This window comes from Pterocles gutturalis, unplaced genomic scaffold (assembly GCF_000699245.1).
Source record: "Pterocles gutturalis isolate BGI_N339 unplaced genomic scaffold, ASM69924v1 scaffold2702, whole genome shotgun sequence".
Classification (NCBI taxonomy): domain Eukaryota; kingdom Metazoa; phylum Chordata; class Aves; order Pterocliformes; family Pteroclidae; genus Pterocles; species Pterocles gutturalis.
This window is the reverse complement of record NW_010112416.1, coordinates 849-16,706: the sequence shown is the minus strand read 5'-3', so window position 1 is coordinate 16,706 and position 15,858 is coordinate 849. Positions and strand designations below refer to the sequence as shown.

Genomic DNA, 15,858 nt, shown 5'->3' with positions numbered 1-15,858 from the left:
CGACGGCTTTGGCTGAACCAGGAGGACAGGGACTGAGTGATGGAGTAAGAGCCAGACCAGCCCCATCCTGTGATGGGGACCCAGAACTGGAGCAGTCCCACGGCTTGGTGTCCCCAGGGGCTGCCCAACCTGTTTCACATCAGCCTCGGGGTCATGCCACCTCCCCAGAGGCCATGGCTCTGTGCTGACAGACACCGATGCACGATGGCCGTCCCACCACTGGGATCTGATGGGCTCATTCACACCACGTTCATCCATCGCCGTTGATGGTTACACACTGCAGCAGGTCAACAAGTTGGTTAGAGCAGTAATTCAGACATACCAACCTATTCGCCTCCTTGTACATGGTGTTTCCCTGGTCTCCCTGTAGGAAAACTAACCAAGAACGGCAGAAACCATGACACGAAGCAGAAACATCCGACGCATCAAAACCAAAGCCCCAGGCAAGGGTTTTGCCAGGTGCCGTTGAGCTACTCAACACATGGCACCCAAGAGCATCCAGTGCAACACCCCTGCGCGGCCATCCCGACCCTGCTCTTCCCCTTCCACTGGATCCAACAAGCAGATTGAATGTGTTGTGGATGCAACACCCATCCACCCGTGCCCTCCCGTGCACCGTGGAGACCCAACAGAAGCCCACGTGAGATGGAGGAGAAGCTCCCAACCAAGTTTTGCGAACTCTGGAGCTAGCTAGAGCTGTCACCCTTGCCCAGCTCAGGCCCCAACCATAAAACAAGCTCTACAATAGGGTTATTTATTTTTTTTAAGTCACAAATTATTTCCAGCAGCAGGAGGGTGGAAGGATGCAGCGTGCTGGACCCCGCTCGCCGGCACCGAGCCAGTCTCATAAATGGTTGGCAGCCGGCAGAGCAGCAAACCCATTTCTATTGAAATGAGCTTGTTACTACTAATTTTTACTGGCTTCCCGCTTGATTCATAAAGTTTTGTTGGGTTTTTTTTTTGTTCGGTTGCGTTGTTTTTTTTTTTTTTTTGCAGATCTCGGAAAGCAACTCCTGAGACACTTGGGGAAAAACAAGCCCTGGGCTCCCCATGAAGGGCTGCTCCCGCACCCCAGCCAGGGCAAACACGATCCCCTCCAAACTACAACCCCTTGTTTGCAGGGCTTCATAAAATCTTATTAGAAAGAGTCCTCTGGTTTTGAACAGGCCAAAATCAAAACCTCATGGATTCCATTTACCAGGATCAACCCTGCAGCAGAAATACCTCCAGACTTCACTGGCAGCTGCACACGTTTTATAGGGACAGTTTGGTCCGAGACATGAAATTCCCCATTTTCACATCTCCTCTCTCCACAGCTGGATGCACCGAGCTGTTGCACTAGACAACACCAAGGAGAACTAATCTTGGAGTTTGAGCTTTTTACAATTGATAGCAACTATTAGCTGTGAGACTCAGCACAGCTTCACCCGCCGATCTTTGCTCAGCGCCTGCGTGGACGAGAGCTCCTCTTCTTGGATGGGCAAAGCCAGTCTAAGCGATGAGCCCTGCCAATGCTGTAAGGGCCACAAGAGTTTTACTCCATCAAAAAGCCCAAAATAGACTGTGTAACGCAACACACACACACTCTAGCACCGAGATGGGACCCTGGATATGAGCTGGGAGCTCCACCAGCCCAGCCCAGGATGCTCCAGGAACCAGCCCGTGCGGCACCATCTCCCCCAGCATCACTTCTTGCCCACGGGACAATTCAGTATGTCTTTAACAATTTGGTATGGCACTTCCCATATGCTTTGCTGATTGTTCAGACTTAATTAGTGTTCAGACCTTTCCCGCCATGTTGGTGTTGGACTTGAAAGAAACCTGCAGCACTGAGCACACAGCAACGGGGCACTTGGTTGTAATTCCACAGTTCCCTTTTTGCAAAAAAAAAAAAAAAGAAAAAAAAAAAGTTGGGTTATGCCATAGTTTCTCTGGATCTTAGGAAGAAGAATGGAAAAAAAACCCAACATATATTTAATTTTCAGGTACAGCTCAGTTTAGGGCTCAAAGTCCATGTTTGTGTTCCCTGCCGCCGGTGCGGGATGGGGCAGGCAGGGATGCTCCGGGATCCCACGGACTTTCCGTGGGGGAAGATGAATCAACTGCCTCATTCTTCCAAGTGGACAAACTTGCATTTTGCTGGCGCGGGATCTCACAAAGGGACTGGTGTCTGGGCGCTCACCCCTAGAATAGGCCATGCTTTATAACAGCCAGAAGAAAAAAAACCCACCAAACTCAAAGGAAATAAAGGAAAGAAAAGTGCTGTGCTCTGAACAGCACGTCCATCCTTCTAGGACCCTCCGGAGACAGGTGGAATAAATTCAGCCAAGACAGCACTATCACTGCCCACCAGCCAGACACCCAAGCGCTACGTCTCTGCCCGTATCTATGGGGGTCTTTTTCAAAATCTTTAGTCAATGCTCTTTTAAAATTTTATTAAATAGACAACAGTGGTTTGCATCACTATGTGTGAAAGCAGCTGGCATTTTTTTTAAAGTCTTTAACATTCTTTGGCTCCCCGAATGGAAAAATCTTAGCAAATGAGACCTTAATAAATGGAAAGAGCTGAAAAATAGCCCTTCTGCTGGCGTGTTTCGCACCTGCTAATGGAATATGGAGATAAAACCAACCCAGTTGTGTCTCAAGCCTTTCTGCAGCGCTGCTGTGAGAAATCCTGCCCAGGTATCGCCAGCGTGGTCCTCCCTGCACGACGAAGCCTCCAATCCCTCCTCCAGCCTCTAAAACACAGTCGAGGCAAGGAAAGGGCAGAAGGATCCTCCTCAGGCAAGTAGGAACATCTCCAAACCCATAAAACCCGAACGCAGGCGGAGGAAGGGGAGGGCAGCCACCAGCACAGCTCTTCAAAGCCCAGGCAGGGAGAGGGTCAAGCTGCAGTGGGTCCAGCAAAGCATCGGTGTCCAGCTGGGAGAGCAAATGTGACACGAGGGCACTCATATGAATTGCCATCCCGGGAGGGAAGGAGGGGTTTGGTCCAGGGTTTGCTCTGGGAACCGCGCTTGGAGCAGGACAGGGATGCTGGGGGATGCTGCAGGGCTGGACCACGCGGGCTCCACTGCAAGGGGCCCTTGTACCGTCCACAAAGGCCTCCTGCTCCCCCAGGAACAGAAAACTGCTGCGAAGAAAAATACAAATTCTCTATTGACCCCTCTCTCTTGCACTGTTGGGAATTGGCCTTTTTGGCAGGTTTCGTACACGGACTTTTACAACCTGAAATGCAAAACGCCGAGCGCACAGGGAAGCATCGCAGCCTGCCTGGTCTCAGCCCCAGTTTGCATCCCCGTGGAGAGGTAAGAACAGGTTTTATTAGAGGAATGAATTCAGGTCTGGTCATCAGAGCCAACTCTTGGGGCATTGGGGGTGGGGGTGGAAAAAAGTATGTTTTTTCATTAAAAAAAAAAAAAAAAAAAGACAAATTGCATCTGGACTCTGCAGGGTGTTACTGGGATGGGGTGCTGCTGCTCTGCGGTGCATCCTGAGACGGGGACACGATGCCCCGGAGCATCACACCATCACCACTGCAGGATGGTTACTGCACACTCTGGACACGGTGCTGGATGTGGCTCAGCACCAGCCCCAGCTCAGCATCCCTGACATCAGACACAACCCTGAACCCCAACACAGCCTCAACCCTGTGTCCTGGGTACTGGCAATGGAAAAACCACGCGGCACCGCGAGGGAAGCAAACCGTGGGCACCGGCACGAGCTGCTTGCCTTGAAATGGCTGAAAAAAGGCTGATGGAGATGCTTGGGCAGGAGAAGGGCTTTGGTTTTGATGGTATTTATATCCTCTACTGCTGGTGGTATTTTCCCATAACCAAAGCTGGGGTTGACAAACAAAAATGATGCTCGGCTTCTTCCCCAAGCACCTCGGGGAAGGGGCAGCGGGGCAGCAACACGCTCCAGCAGTTCAACGCTGGAAACCATTTCATCCCCGCTCCAGCCCCAGGAGCTGTAAAGGTCATTACAAGTCAGCACTTAGCAAGTCTGGAAGAGGTCAGCCAAGACAGGCATTTCCATGTGAAATGGTTTTGTTCTTACAGAAAAAAAAAAAAAGTAAACAGGAATTCAACAGTTCTCAGCATCCCAACCCCAGCGCTGGCGATGCATCGCACAATTTCTAATCACCCTCCCCTCTCCAAGTGCTGCAGCAATGCTTTTTTCCAGGCTAAACACCTGCTTTCTGGGGGGACCAACCAAGGGAAAAGCATAAAAAGGGAGGGAGAGCGAGTGCAGCGCACTGCTGGGACAAGCACCATCCAATCTGATGCCCCGTGAGCAAGGCAGGACCTTGATGAGCCAACATCCCTCCTCTGGCACTGGCTTCGCTTTGCCTTGCTGAACTCCTGGATCCCCGGGCAGGATGGGATGGCAGCACCCTCCTCTCCTCCCTCCCGGAGCCCACGGACACACAGCAGCAGCCGCGTGCCTAATCCCCTCCGACCCCGAGCACTTGGGAAGGACAAAGAGCCGAGTCTCCTTCGCCAGTAAATCCAACCTGCGGCTCCAGGGGCTCGAGGCACTTCAAAGCCCGCGGCAGCCCGGCCAGCAGCACTAAAGGGATGTACTTTTCGCCTGTTGAGTAGCAAAGTAAAATCCACACAAATAAGCAGTGTTCCAGAGAACCAGGTTTAACCATCAGCAGCTCCGAACGACGCGGGGATGTTTTTCCAGAAAGGTGGTTTTTTTTTTTTTCCTTCCCTCTCCTTTCCAGTTTGTCTTAGGGTGGGTGGTTTGGGTTTTTTTTTTCTTTCTTACTAAAACACGTCTCAAGCTCCCACACTGCACACCCCTTTCGGGTCTGAGCATCCTCCAGAGGTAAAATGCTGAGTTAGGTATTGGAGGCCAGGAAAGGAGGTGCCTTTGATGAATAGCAAATCTACAGACTTCAATCGTTTTCGGTGAGCACCACAGATTTAATAAGTTATTTCCATGGAAAACCTTAGTAACTCAGTTATGAATCAAGCCTATAAACACCTCTCACTCATCAAAGTGCCACGAAAAAAATCTATTACTGTAACTGTGAATACAAGCCTCTCTCTACAGGTCCCTATAAGAAGCCAAAATTCCTCCTTCAAAACATTCCCCCTTTTCAAAGGTCATAAATACACTATGTCCAGTATTCAGCAAATCCGTTTAAAAAAGCAAAACACAGGCACAGAGAAAGAGGAAAGTTCAAACAAAGACGCGCCATCAGATACGCACCGTTTGAAAGACACAACCCGGGTGACATCAAAAGAACTTTTACTACCTAGAAAGCCACATCCAACTCCTAATAGGGTGCAAGAATGTAATGTTTTGGCTACAAAGACTAACCTAATTTACTTTTAAGTAACTTGCTTACTTCCTGCTGTTTCTTTTTTAAAGTGTGATGCTTAGGTGCTCGGAGAAGTGAGGGATGTGATTATTCTGTGATTCAAGGCCAAACATCATAACTACGCAATGGAACCACAGACAAAAACACAGTTTATCTGGGTGTTGTACTTACTCCAAGAACTTCTAGGCTGAAAACATCCCGGCGAGCTGCGAAAAGCCATCCCAGTTCCAGGTAAAGGGAGGGAGAGAAAGAGCAACTCTCTCTCCTTCTCTGCAGAACCACACTGAGAAATGGAGGGAGAGAAAGAGCAACTCTCTCTCCTCTGCAGAACCACACTGAGAAACTCAGCGTATCGCCTAAACGATGCTCCCCAAACCCTGCCGGGGGGACGGATGCACTTCAGGGCATCACCCCACCTGGCTCCATCCCAGGAAATTCTCCTTCAGAGCCAGGGAACTGCATGGACACACACAGGTGTGGAGGCATCACCCTCCAAGCGGTTTTAATCCCTGCACTAGGCACAGGGCCAGCTGTCAGTGAGACCAACCTTCCTCCACCCCGGTGCGAGAGGTGGTCGGTCTGGGTTACGCCAGGCAAACGATCCCCAGGCTCTGCAGCCAGTTTTGCTTTTTTTCCTCATCTTTCTTCTCGACTAGGGACAGCTCTGATTGTCCACATTTTTCTAAATGCTGTCTGTGTTGGAGGGTCAAAGCAGTTGATCAGCCATCGTAGCAGTGGAAGAGGAAGGATGTTCTTGCACACGAAGCAATGCAAGCAACGGACGGTGACGAGGGAGATTTCAGCTCGATTCACGGCTCTGCTACAGCCACCCCATCTCCCCTGGGAAAATCACTGACTCCTGGGCTCCTTGCAGGGAAAAACACATGGGAAGAAGGGAATCCACCGCTGGATTGAGGGATGATTCTTCATCAGTCCAGATGAAAAACATAACCAGAGCTGTCTTGACTAAAGATGCTCCTGGGGCAGGCAGGTCCATGGGACACAGCAGCTCCAACTGAACACAAGATGCTGCCGAAGGTCCCTCCCATCCTCCCCACTCGACACCATCAACACGCTGGAGAACAGTGTTGCTCTTGCACAGCATTTCTCTGGCTATTAATGGACATTTCTCCATCTCCCCTCCACAAGATACCTTCCCTCCTAACAGCACTTTTCTAGGCTGTTGATGATGCTTTCCCGCTGCACAGGATGCAAAGCCTCAGCACAATCTTTGTTTCCCTCTTCGGGAGACCTTCAGCACAAACCATCTCTTTTCCCATCTCCAGCAATCTCCCCAGTGGCCCCTCACCCTTCACAAAATTAATTTCCCCTCCCCATGTTACTAACCTGGCTCAGCTCTCAATTAATTTCGAGACCTTGTCCTGCGAGCTCATAACCCATGGGGTATTTTTATGAACAGGTGTCACTTGCCTTAGGAACCCTTCTACAACTGCACAGCCACTGCCAAAATGTCACCCTCCTCCTGGAGGCCCGTGCTCTCCACAGATGGGGTCACCAGCACCTCTCCTGCTTCTCCAGATGGGACGTTGGGTACAGGTGACAACATGAAGGTGTCTCGTCACCCAAGCGTAGTCATCCACAAGCTCCACGAGAGCAAGCTCCTGGAGACCTCAGCGCTACAGCTGTTGGCTTGGTGGCCCAACATGAGTTGACCTTCAGGGTTTTAACGGAGAAACAACAGCGAGTATCTTCCCCAGCCTTCATCCAAGGTGCTCTTTCTTTAGTTGGTGATTTGAAGAATTTCTTTAATTGGTAATTGGTGTATCTGCTCAGTCTCAAGGCTCTGGGCAACATCTTCAGCTGCACATCAACAGCCCAAGTGGAGCACTCTTGCTTGGGTTACATTTGCCAGTGGATGAAGAACTGCCATCAACAGCCTTTGGACACAACGAGGTGCCCACCTGGCTGCAGAATCAATGATCCCTTTCCTTTCCCTTCTGCTCCAATGAAAAAAAAAATAAAATGTTTGACCTCCAGGAGCTGCCACCTGAGCCACCCTCTGTGGCAAACACAAATGAAATGCAAAAAAAAACCCCACAGCCCTCCTCTAAATCTACAACCTCCGGAGGATTTCTCATCAACCCAGAGAGAAAAACCCCACAGCCCTCCTCTAAATCTACAGCCTCCAGAGGATTTCTCATCAACCCAGAGACGTTTGTTGCAGAACAGAACAACAGCACAGCTGCATCCCTCCGAAAGGGACAAGCGCTGAAAGCCTGGGGACACCGTCTCCAAGAGCTTCCCCACCTTCCCTTCCAGGGTTGAATTCCGTGATTCACCCCGTGGCTCGCAGCGTTGCCTTCGATGTCAATCCCAGGCAGGACCAGCAGCACGACCAAACCCAAGCAAAGGCAGGTTCTTCCATCGGGAAGGATGCTGCTGCGCGGTCACGCTCTCCGATGGGGATTCCAACATCCAGGGCCGTCCACAGCCACGTGGGAAAAACCTTCACACCGAGCAAAGAATTCCTCTCTGCAGCACATTGGAAAATAGATGCACTTTATTTCCCGTTGGCAAACTCAAACCATGGAGGAAAAATGTTTAATATAAAAACATCTGACAAAGCACCTCCAGGATGTATTTTTTTGCATCAAAGAAGTAGCTCTTGGCAACGCGCGCACTCCTACGACAAGAAAAGTTTTTAGCCAAACCCTGATTGTTATAGGCTGCGCGGGGTAAGACACGCCAGCAAACGTAAAGTTAAATATAAAAGAAAAAGGAAACCAAAACCATTACTGGCCCAAATAAACATCTGTCTGTGATTAAACTGGATGCACAGATATGCTGTGCTTTTTTTTTTTTTTTTTAAATTGATTTATTTTTCTGCCATAGGATGAGGGGGAAGAAAGGATGAAAAGGCTCCTGGGTCAGACCCATCCTGCAGCCCCCAGCCCACTGGGCTGCGGTGGGAGCCCGGCACCAAGACACACCCAAGCCAGAGGAAAGTTGCAAAACCAACATTTCACCCCCAAAAATGGCTGCCCTATTAATGAGAAAAATAGCTTTTTTTTCTTCCCCCCTATGAACAGGTAATTTCACAATCTCTCCCCCAATCTGGAAAGGACGATGTTTGCCCAGTTTCCACACATATCCGCCTTACATATTTATAGGATTTTTTTTTCCCCTACTCCTAACACACAGGATCTTCATAAATTTCCTTGTTAGCATAAATCCTTGCACTCTGTTATTTCTGGGGAGAGAGGAAGAGAGACGTTCACTTTCTCCATTCAGTGGGTTTTAAAATATGCTTCCTTAAGTTCATCCTAAATATTGCTGGAAGCAGAAGAATATCCGCCTTACATATTTATAGGATTTTTTTTTCCCCTACTCCTAACACACAGGATCTTCATAAATTTCCTTGTTAGCATAAATCCTTGCACTCTGTTATTTCTGGGGAGAGAGGAAGAGAGACGTTCACTTTCTCCATTCAGTGGGTTTTAAAATATGCTTCCTTAAGTTCATCCTAAATATTGCTGGAAGCAGAAGAAACCCTCTGGCTCTCGTTTTGAAGCTGTGGCATCGCTTCAGCGGGGCTGAGTCACCAGCCGGGATGGACGGGCACGCTCCCGCCTCCCTCCTCCCTTTGGGGGTACGGGGACCCTGCTCCCCAAATCCAACACCCCCAGTCCCACCACCGCCCTGCAAGCAGTTTCCCAAGCCTTGAAAAAAAATCTAAAATTATTTAAATAAGCTCCAGCCCGTTCAGTCTCTGTTTCTCCTCTCTCTGTTAATCCACATTTATCCTCCATCAAGTTTGGAGGGGTAACACCCTCGGAGCAGCCTCCCGTGTGCGTTTCCACTTTGGGGTACGGCTCCCCACCACAGAGAGGAATTCATCACTCCTCCAACAAACCACTAACTCACAATTTCTTCTTTTGGTTGCACATTCCCAGCCACAAATGGGTTCCCCAGAGCTGAAACTCTTGAAGAGCTTCAGCACACGGGAAGTGAATTGACTTAAAAGTCTTAAAAAAAAAAAAAAAAAAGAGCATTTTTGGAAAAATCTAAAGCAGCATCTTCATTTCTCCCATCTGAATCCGCCTGGTGCTGAGCATCCCCTCGGCCAGTCCATGGCAGGAGGACCAGGTGCAGGATGAGGTCCTCCAACACGCTGCCCAGCAAAAGGGAGGTGGGCTGGACACGGACCCCCACGGCAGGGAGCCCTCTCCCTCCGCCTCGTGGGCATCTCCATATGAACAATGACACCGGTGGGACTCCTGATGAGGCGAGGGGTAACGAGCAGGCATGTAGGGACACATGAGACCAGCTCTAGTGAAGAGTGGCTCATTTTGAGGAAAAACACCCACTATCAGAGCTTGGCACTGGCTGCTGCAGGCATAGTCTTCATTATCTCCAACGGAGACATGGGACCGCTGAGGGGTGGCTGGGGACACGGTTCCAAGGCGGCAGTGAGTTGTACCCATCGCTACCTGTCTGCTCCTCCAGCTAACGACTCAGCCGGATTTATTATTGTTCCAAAGGAAAACAATGCCCCAACATTGCTGCACTCTCTAGAGGATGGAGGAGCTGCTCCACACCTGCAGCGGCCACCAGTGATGGTCAACGGGAAGCACCTGAGCAGCAACACCCCCTCTTGCCCTCCTGTGCTCAACCCTTCCCCTCCTGCATGGTCCTTAGGACCTCCAGAGTTTCATGCCACCACTAACACCACCTCTGGTCACTGCTCGTAGGAATTCATGGGGCTTTTTTAGCCAGAAAGACGGATGCCATGCAAGGGGAGTGCTGAGGAAGGGGGCCTTTAGGACAAGGTCCTTCCAGGGAAGGTGAGGGACAGTCCTGGAGGATTTAGGGGAAAGTGGGCAATCCTAGAGTCGGTGACCCACACCATCCAGCTCGTCCCCCCCCCCACTGAACCAGTTCCCGCAGCAGCGGCGCAGCCCTCTACACGCCTGGCAAGTCTAACGGGTACAGCAGCTTCTTGGCATGTGCTAGAGGAACCAAGGCTGAGGGGAAGGGGAAAAAAAAAAATTACTACAAATGTTCCACCAATTATGAGTCACGAGGCTGAGCTTTTGTTTCTGCCTTGCTGGATTTTGTCCTTTCCCTGGTATTTCCCCGGCTCCGTCCGGGGAAGCCGCGGGGACGCTGACACCAGCCAAGGCTCTGCTGGCACCAGGGGGACCAGAACACAGCTCCCCAAAGAGCAGGCTTCCTTCACCTCTGGTCCCCAGGCGGTCCTTGCTGCAGAAATAAATCTAACGAGGAAAAGATGGAGCCCCTCTTCCCACTCCCTCGAGCCTGGACGCAACGCTGCTTGAGTCCTGAAGATGGAAACTTGGGGATCAAACACCTCCAAGTGCTTTTTCCCATCAACTCAGGTTTGAACCTCACAGAGAAACGAGGAGCATCCCCAAGCCCGGGGAAACGCTGGGGCTGGACACTGCTCCTTGGGCAGACAGGTTCAGCTCACGACCCAAACGCTTGGAACCTCGGAAGAAGAGGACTCTGGTGCATCATCCATCGATCCAGCTCACAACAGAAGGTCGCATCCGCACAAATAATCACAACTTGTGGTGCCAGTTAGTACTGACTGTTACTCCAAATCTTACAGCGAGCCTCCTAGGTCATTGAAGACTTTTTCTTATTTTTAAGAGCAGGATTATAGCCATGGAAAGGTCTACTTCCAAAAGAGTCGGTTTTGTTTTGTTTTTTTAAATTTATACATATGACTGAGATGGTCTTTTGACTTCATCCCAAAGCTTCCTGTTTAGAAGTTCATCAAGTAAACGAGTAACAGTAGAAGAATGGTTCTCTTTGTTACCCAAAACTGAATTTTGTGGTTTTAGTAGGAAAAGCCTTTTTGATGATCAAAGCTGAAGCAATAAATAGTAGTGGCTTGATGCTAGATCCAAAACGTACTTATTTTTGGAACAGGAGCCGAATGCACACCGAGCTCCTTCGGTACACCCAAGACAAGGCAGGAGGACCATGTGCTCCGTGTATCATTTACACAGCCCTGCATTTCAAGCAGACTTATTAAATAAGTCGAAATGGAGAATAAACAAACTGAAACACGGCAGGTAGACTATACAGAGCCTAAGAGGTTTTTTTTCCTTTTACTTCCCCGCGATGACAAGTATGGGTTAACTCCAGGGAAGCTCTTATCCTCTTTCAGCAATCATGAGCGCTGGGGAAAAATAAATCACCCAGCCCCAGACTCTTATTAAAAGTTACAGCACTGGAAACTACACAGGGGAAGAGGAGGGATCTGATTTCAGCACAATCTCGGTCACATGTTGTCATTATATTGTTCAAGTAAAAGTTAAAAATCTCTCTTCTATTCCAGAAAATACACCAGATGTCCCATAAAGGACTCCGCTGTGCGAGAAGCTAAACCATTACATCCTCAGGAACCCCGGCTTTCAAACTCAGCTGCTATAATTAACAGCAATTATCAAGTTACAATAAAAGCCACGGGCACGGGGAACTTTACGGACGCGGATCCAGCCCCAGGAATGTTTGTTAGGAATTGCGAACACATATTTATTATGGCACAACCCGGAACGCTCCAACTCCTGGCTCTCGATTGTTCCCCTGCTATGGACACTTGGCAGCACAACAGACGCCCGGCGAGCCCGGCACGGGGGATTCGGCACGCGGCAAAACCCACCCGGCAGGAGAACCTTAAAGGAGAAGGAGAAAGGAAAATCCCTGGAGGGAAACGCACCGCTGTGCCGTGACACCGCGGTGCAGTGCTGCTTAAATGCTCTTTAATGTGCTGCAGAGTCAGGATGGGCTTAAACATCCCAAGGAAGTCCCAGGTCCCACCAAACTGGCCATGAACTCTTGCAGGCACAGGATGAGAAAAGCCACAGCCAAGGGACCGGTACCCAAGGGTCCCCTCCACCACCATCGACACTCAGCATCGCCCCAAGACAGCACCAAACCCCGTCCAGGCACCCAGCACCGAGGTGCCCCAGTCCCACCCCACTGCAAAGCCAACGCCAACCGCTAACAGAGGGTTCACCAAGGTGCAGGTTTGTCCATCTGAGCTCCACTAACCAAGTCATTTCTTACACAGAAATTAAACCTGGTCCTACAGACAGGTGCCTCCTGCCCCCCACAGTCAGCCCCCAGCCTGGGATGAGACATGGGAGGAGATGGATGCGGGTCGATCACCGCAGCCCAACACCCAGCACAGGAAAGCTCCAACTCTGCCCGCTCGCAGGTAGAACCTGCCTTACCCCATTAAACGAACGGGAGGCTGCAGGGGTGTGGCAGAGCAAAAACCCAGGATCTAATTAAGCAGAGCTTTGTTCAGGAGCTTCAACGGCACCGCAGCCCGGAGCTCTGCGCTGGAACGCAGCGTTTGCATCGTAGGGCCAGGACCCCAGCACGGACTCAGCAAGAACCACCGCGGCGCAGCATCCTTGGAAACAGCCTCGTGGCTTCTGCCATGAAACCGGTGACGGCGTCAGCCCAGCCCCACGCCAGCCCACGGCTCCTGCAAGGTTTGGATGCCTTCCGAAGGGCACATGCGTGGCCCCGTGGCAACGTCCCCGCACGCTCACCCCATAAGCAGCATCTTATTGCAGACGTCTCCGAACAATCAATCCAAACAGCTGCTCTTTTTTTCCTTCTTTTCCCACCCAGAATACAAACCCAGAGCAGCATCACAGCCCCCCGTCTCCTCCCGTATCCCGGCCCCAGCCCCGAGCCCCCCGGCGCAGCCCACGCGTGCAGGACGGCGCAAGCATCTGCCAACCTGAGAAGTCTCCGGGCGTGACGTTGGGCGAGTTTGTAGCCTCTGTTTCAGTGTAAGACAACGTGGAATCTGATAGATCTGGAAAAAAAAAATTAAAAATAAATTAAGCGCTTTCAGTCCTCCTGGCGCCTGCAAGCACCACATGAACACCCGTGGCCCTTCAGCTTCCCATCATCTCCCCAGAAAGAAACTCTCCACTGGGCCAGAAAGCAACGATTAACTTTGTACCTCTACCGTGCAAACGCAAAGTCTGAATTGCTTCGACCACAAAAATAACTGCAGCGAAGTTGATCAAACAAGTAGGAACTTGGTGCTTACTGGATAAAGTTACATTAAGCCTCTAAACAACTCATAGTTACTATACTTAATTATCACCATTAAAATTCTTGAAGCTGTTTATTCTTGCTTCCTTCCTTCCTTCCTCTTTGCTGAAGTGAAGGAAACTTTGTTTTAACAAGTTAAGAGTCTTTGTTATTCTCCCTTGCTTACAGCCCTCTAATTAAGTGCTCAACTGTTTGCTCACAGATTAACTATTATTTTTCCAATCGAACAAGCCAGTGAAGCACATTTCAACCCCTGGCTGTTGTTTCAATAAAGTCACGTGCCACTCGCTATCACCTCTCCCTGCAGCACCAGCAGTTTCTAAAGGGAATTAACTTGGAAGGGGGAGCACAGAGGGACAACATTCTTTTTTTTTTTTGCCTCCACACCTAAGAAAAAAACACCCCCCAAAATTTAAAAAAAAATAATAAAAACCACAACCAGCAAATTTTGCTCGTGCCACAGACCAGCCGTGTGACAAAGGAGCCAGCTGCAGGCAGCTGCCAGACCGGGCAGGGCAGGAACTCACCTTTGGCATGGGGCAGCTCCTGCCCTGCCTCGGGGCTGGGTGGCACCTCAGGGCTGGGTGGCACGGGCAAGCACCCTGCCCCGCTCCTATCGCCCCACAAACCCCGCCTGTCCCCTCCCTGTGAAACCAGCTCACCTCGGTCACTAACCCCATACATCAGAGCCACCAACTAGGGGATGAAGAGGGAAATCCCACACTCCAGACGCAGCCACAGCTGCGCCCATCCCGGCAAGAAACCCAAAAGGAACGTGGGATTCCTCCCTTCCCTCCCGTGTCTTTGCTTCCCATTGACTCAAGCAAGAAGCCAGCACACAGGCAGGATGCAGCGACGACAGTTTGAAACATCTCCAAGCCAACGTGCACCGCGTAGGACCAGGCTCTCCAGCAGCCTTTGCTTCACACCCAACCTACCTCCCCAAGCTGCTTTCGCCAGCTTTTTTAAAAAAAGCTTTTAGAGTTCATCAGGAAAAATGAAACGCCATTCAGAAATTATCTAGCACTGAGTTTCAAAGAGTTTTTGTCTCATTTGATAAGCAGAGGAAGGGTAAGAGCTGGTTCCCCCGCAGCCAGGGCTTTATGGAAATGGCACCAGGAGCTCCCACTCCCCCTCCGCTCCGTCATCCCGCAGATTACACACACACAGACCAAACATGACGTCTGGTAACCTTTCATTATGCCTTCCTTCATTAAAAATAGTGCTTCGTATTATTTTGGTAAATCTGCATGTGTCTACACGGTAATTTGGGATGATAAACTGACAGCCATTTGCTTCTCCAAACCCATCGTCAGCCGATGCTCGCTCAGAAATGACGAGCAGCCAAAAAATCCAAGCTGACATGCCGTGTAAGGGATGTCTCGGAACCAACACCAGGACTGCACCACAAAAAAGAGCTGCTGGAAGATCGAAAAGAGGGAAAACACGTACCCAGTGGCTTTTGCTCATCATTAGGAGACAGCCGAGAGTAGGGAGGTGGTGGAGACTCTGGAAAACAAAACTCAGTGTTAGTGCTGTGTTGGGTTTATCAACAAAACCCTCCTGCTTGCTGTTTCAGGGGAGGAACTCTTCCAAGGTTACAAACACCCAATGGAAGAAAACCCAATTGGAAGTAATGCAAGATCAAGAGTTTTCCAAATCTTTGAAGAATGAGGGTTCTGCCTTGACCTTTCAACACGGCTTTCCTACCAAAAATACTGCCTGTCTCCCCTACACCCCCACCCGCACCCCTCCCTGGGCACCTGTGACCCAGAGCACCCAAAATGCCATGTTACACCCAAAGAACGATGCTTTCATCATCTGCGTTGGGAGACAACCCAACCACAGCTCAAACACATGGATTTAACAAGAGCTCCCTGAACACGTTACAAGGACCGAAAATGAGTGATGAAAAGAGACTCTTCTCTTGGCACGTGGAGACTGACACCAGGGGCCAGCCTGGCTTCAGTCAACAAGCCACCAAAGCAACTTTGGTCCATCCTAACAAACCCTTTGGCACAGGAGCGGCTCGGTGGCAGAGGCCTCCCGTGATCCTGCTCCCCCCGACCTTGATTCAGCAAAGCTCCAGAGCACTGGCTCAGCTTTGAGCAGCGGCACATCAGCAGTCACGCGCCTGAAGCTCAGCCAGTCCTCAGAAGTGTGCTGCTGAATCAGGTCCTCTAGCTGGCTCTTGCTTTAAGAGTCAAGATCACGTGAAAAGCTGAGGAAGGTCCTCCATCGTCTTCGTGCACCGATTAGAGGGTTTTTTCCCTTCTGAATTATGGCAGTGATGTGGTTCTTAAATTAAAACTTGCTAAAATTGTGTTTCATGCAGCCAGCGGGGCTCTACCATGGCACCAGCATGGAGCAGACAATGAGCTCAGCAAGAAATTGTCCTGAGCATCCAATGGCATCCCATTGACCCCAGAATACTCCAACAGAGGTGTGCTCCC

General features: G+C 50.3%; 1 protein-coding gene across 1 annotated transcript in view; it reads right to left on the bottom strand.

The window, feature by feature from the left end:
* The window catches only part of SMAD6 (SMAD family member 6), a gene marked incomplete at its 5' end in the record, with an annotated part of 39,491 nt that extends 23,892 nt beyond the window's left edge, over positions 1–15,599 (bottom strand). The window contains 3 exons of the mRNA XM_010074021.1: positions 13,083–13,160; positions 14,858–14,940; positions 15,474–15,599. Coding sequence (XP_010072323.1) covers positions 13,083–13,160; positions 14,858–14,940; positions 15,474–15,599 — 287 coding nt within the window. The remainder of the gene's footprint in view (positions 1–13,082; positions 13,161–14,857; positions 14,941–15,473) is intronic.
* Between the last annotated feature and the right edge of the window lie 259 nt (positions 15,600–15,858).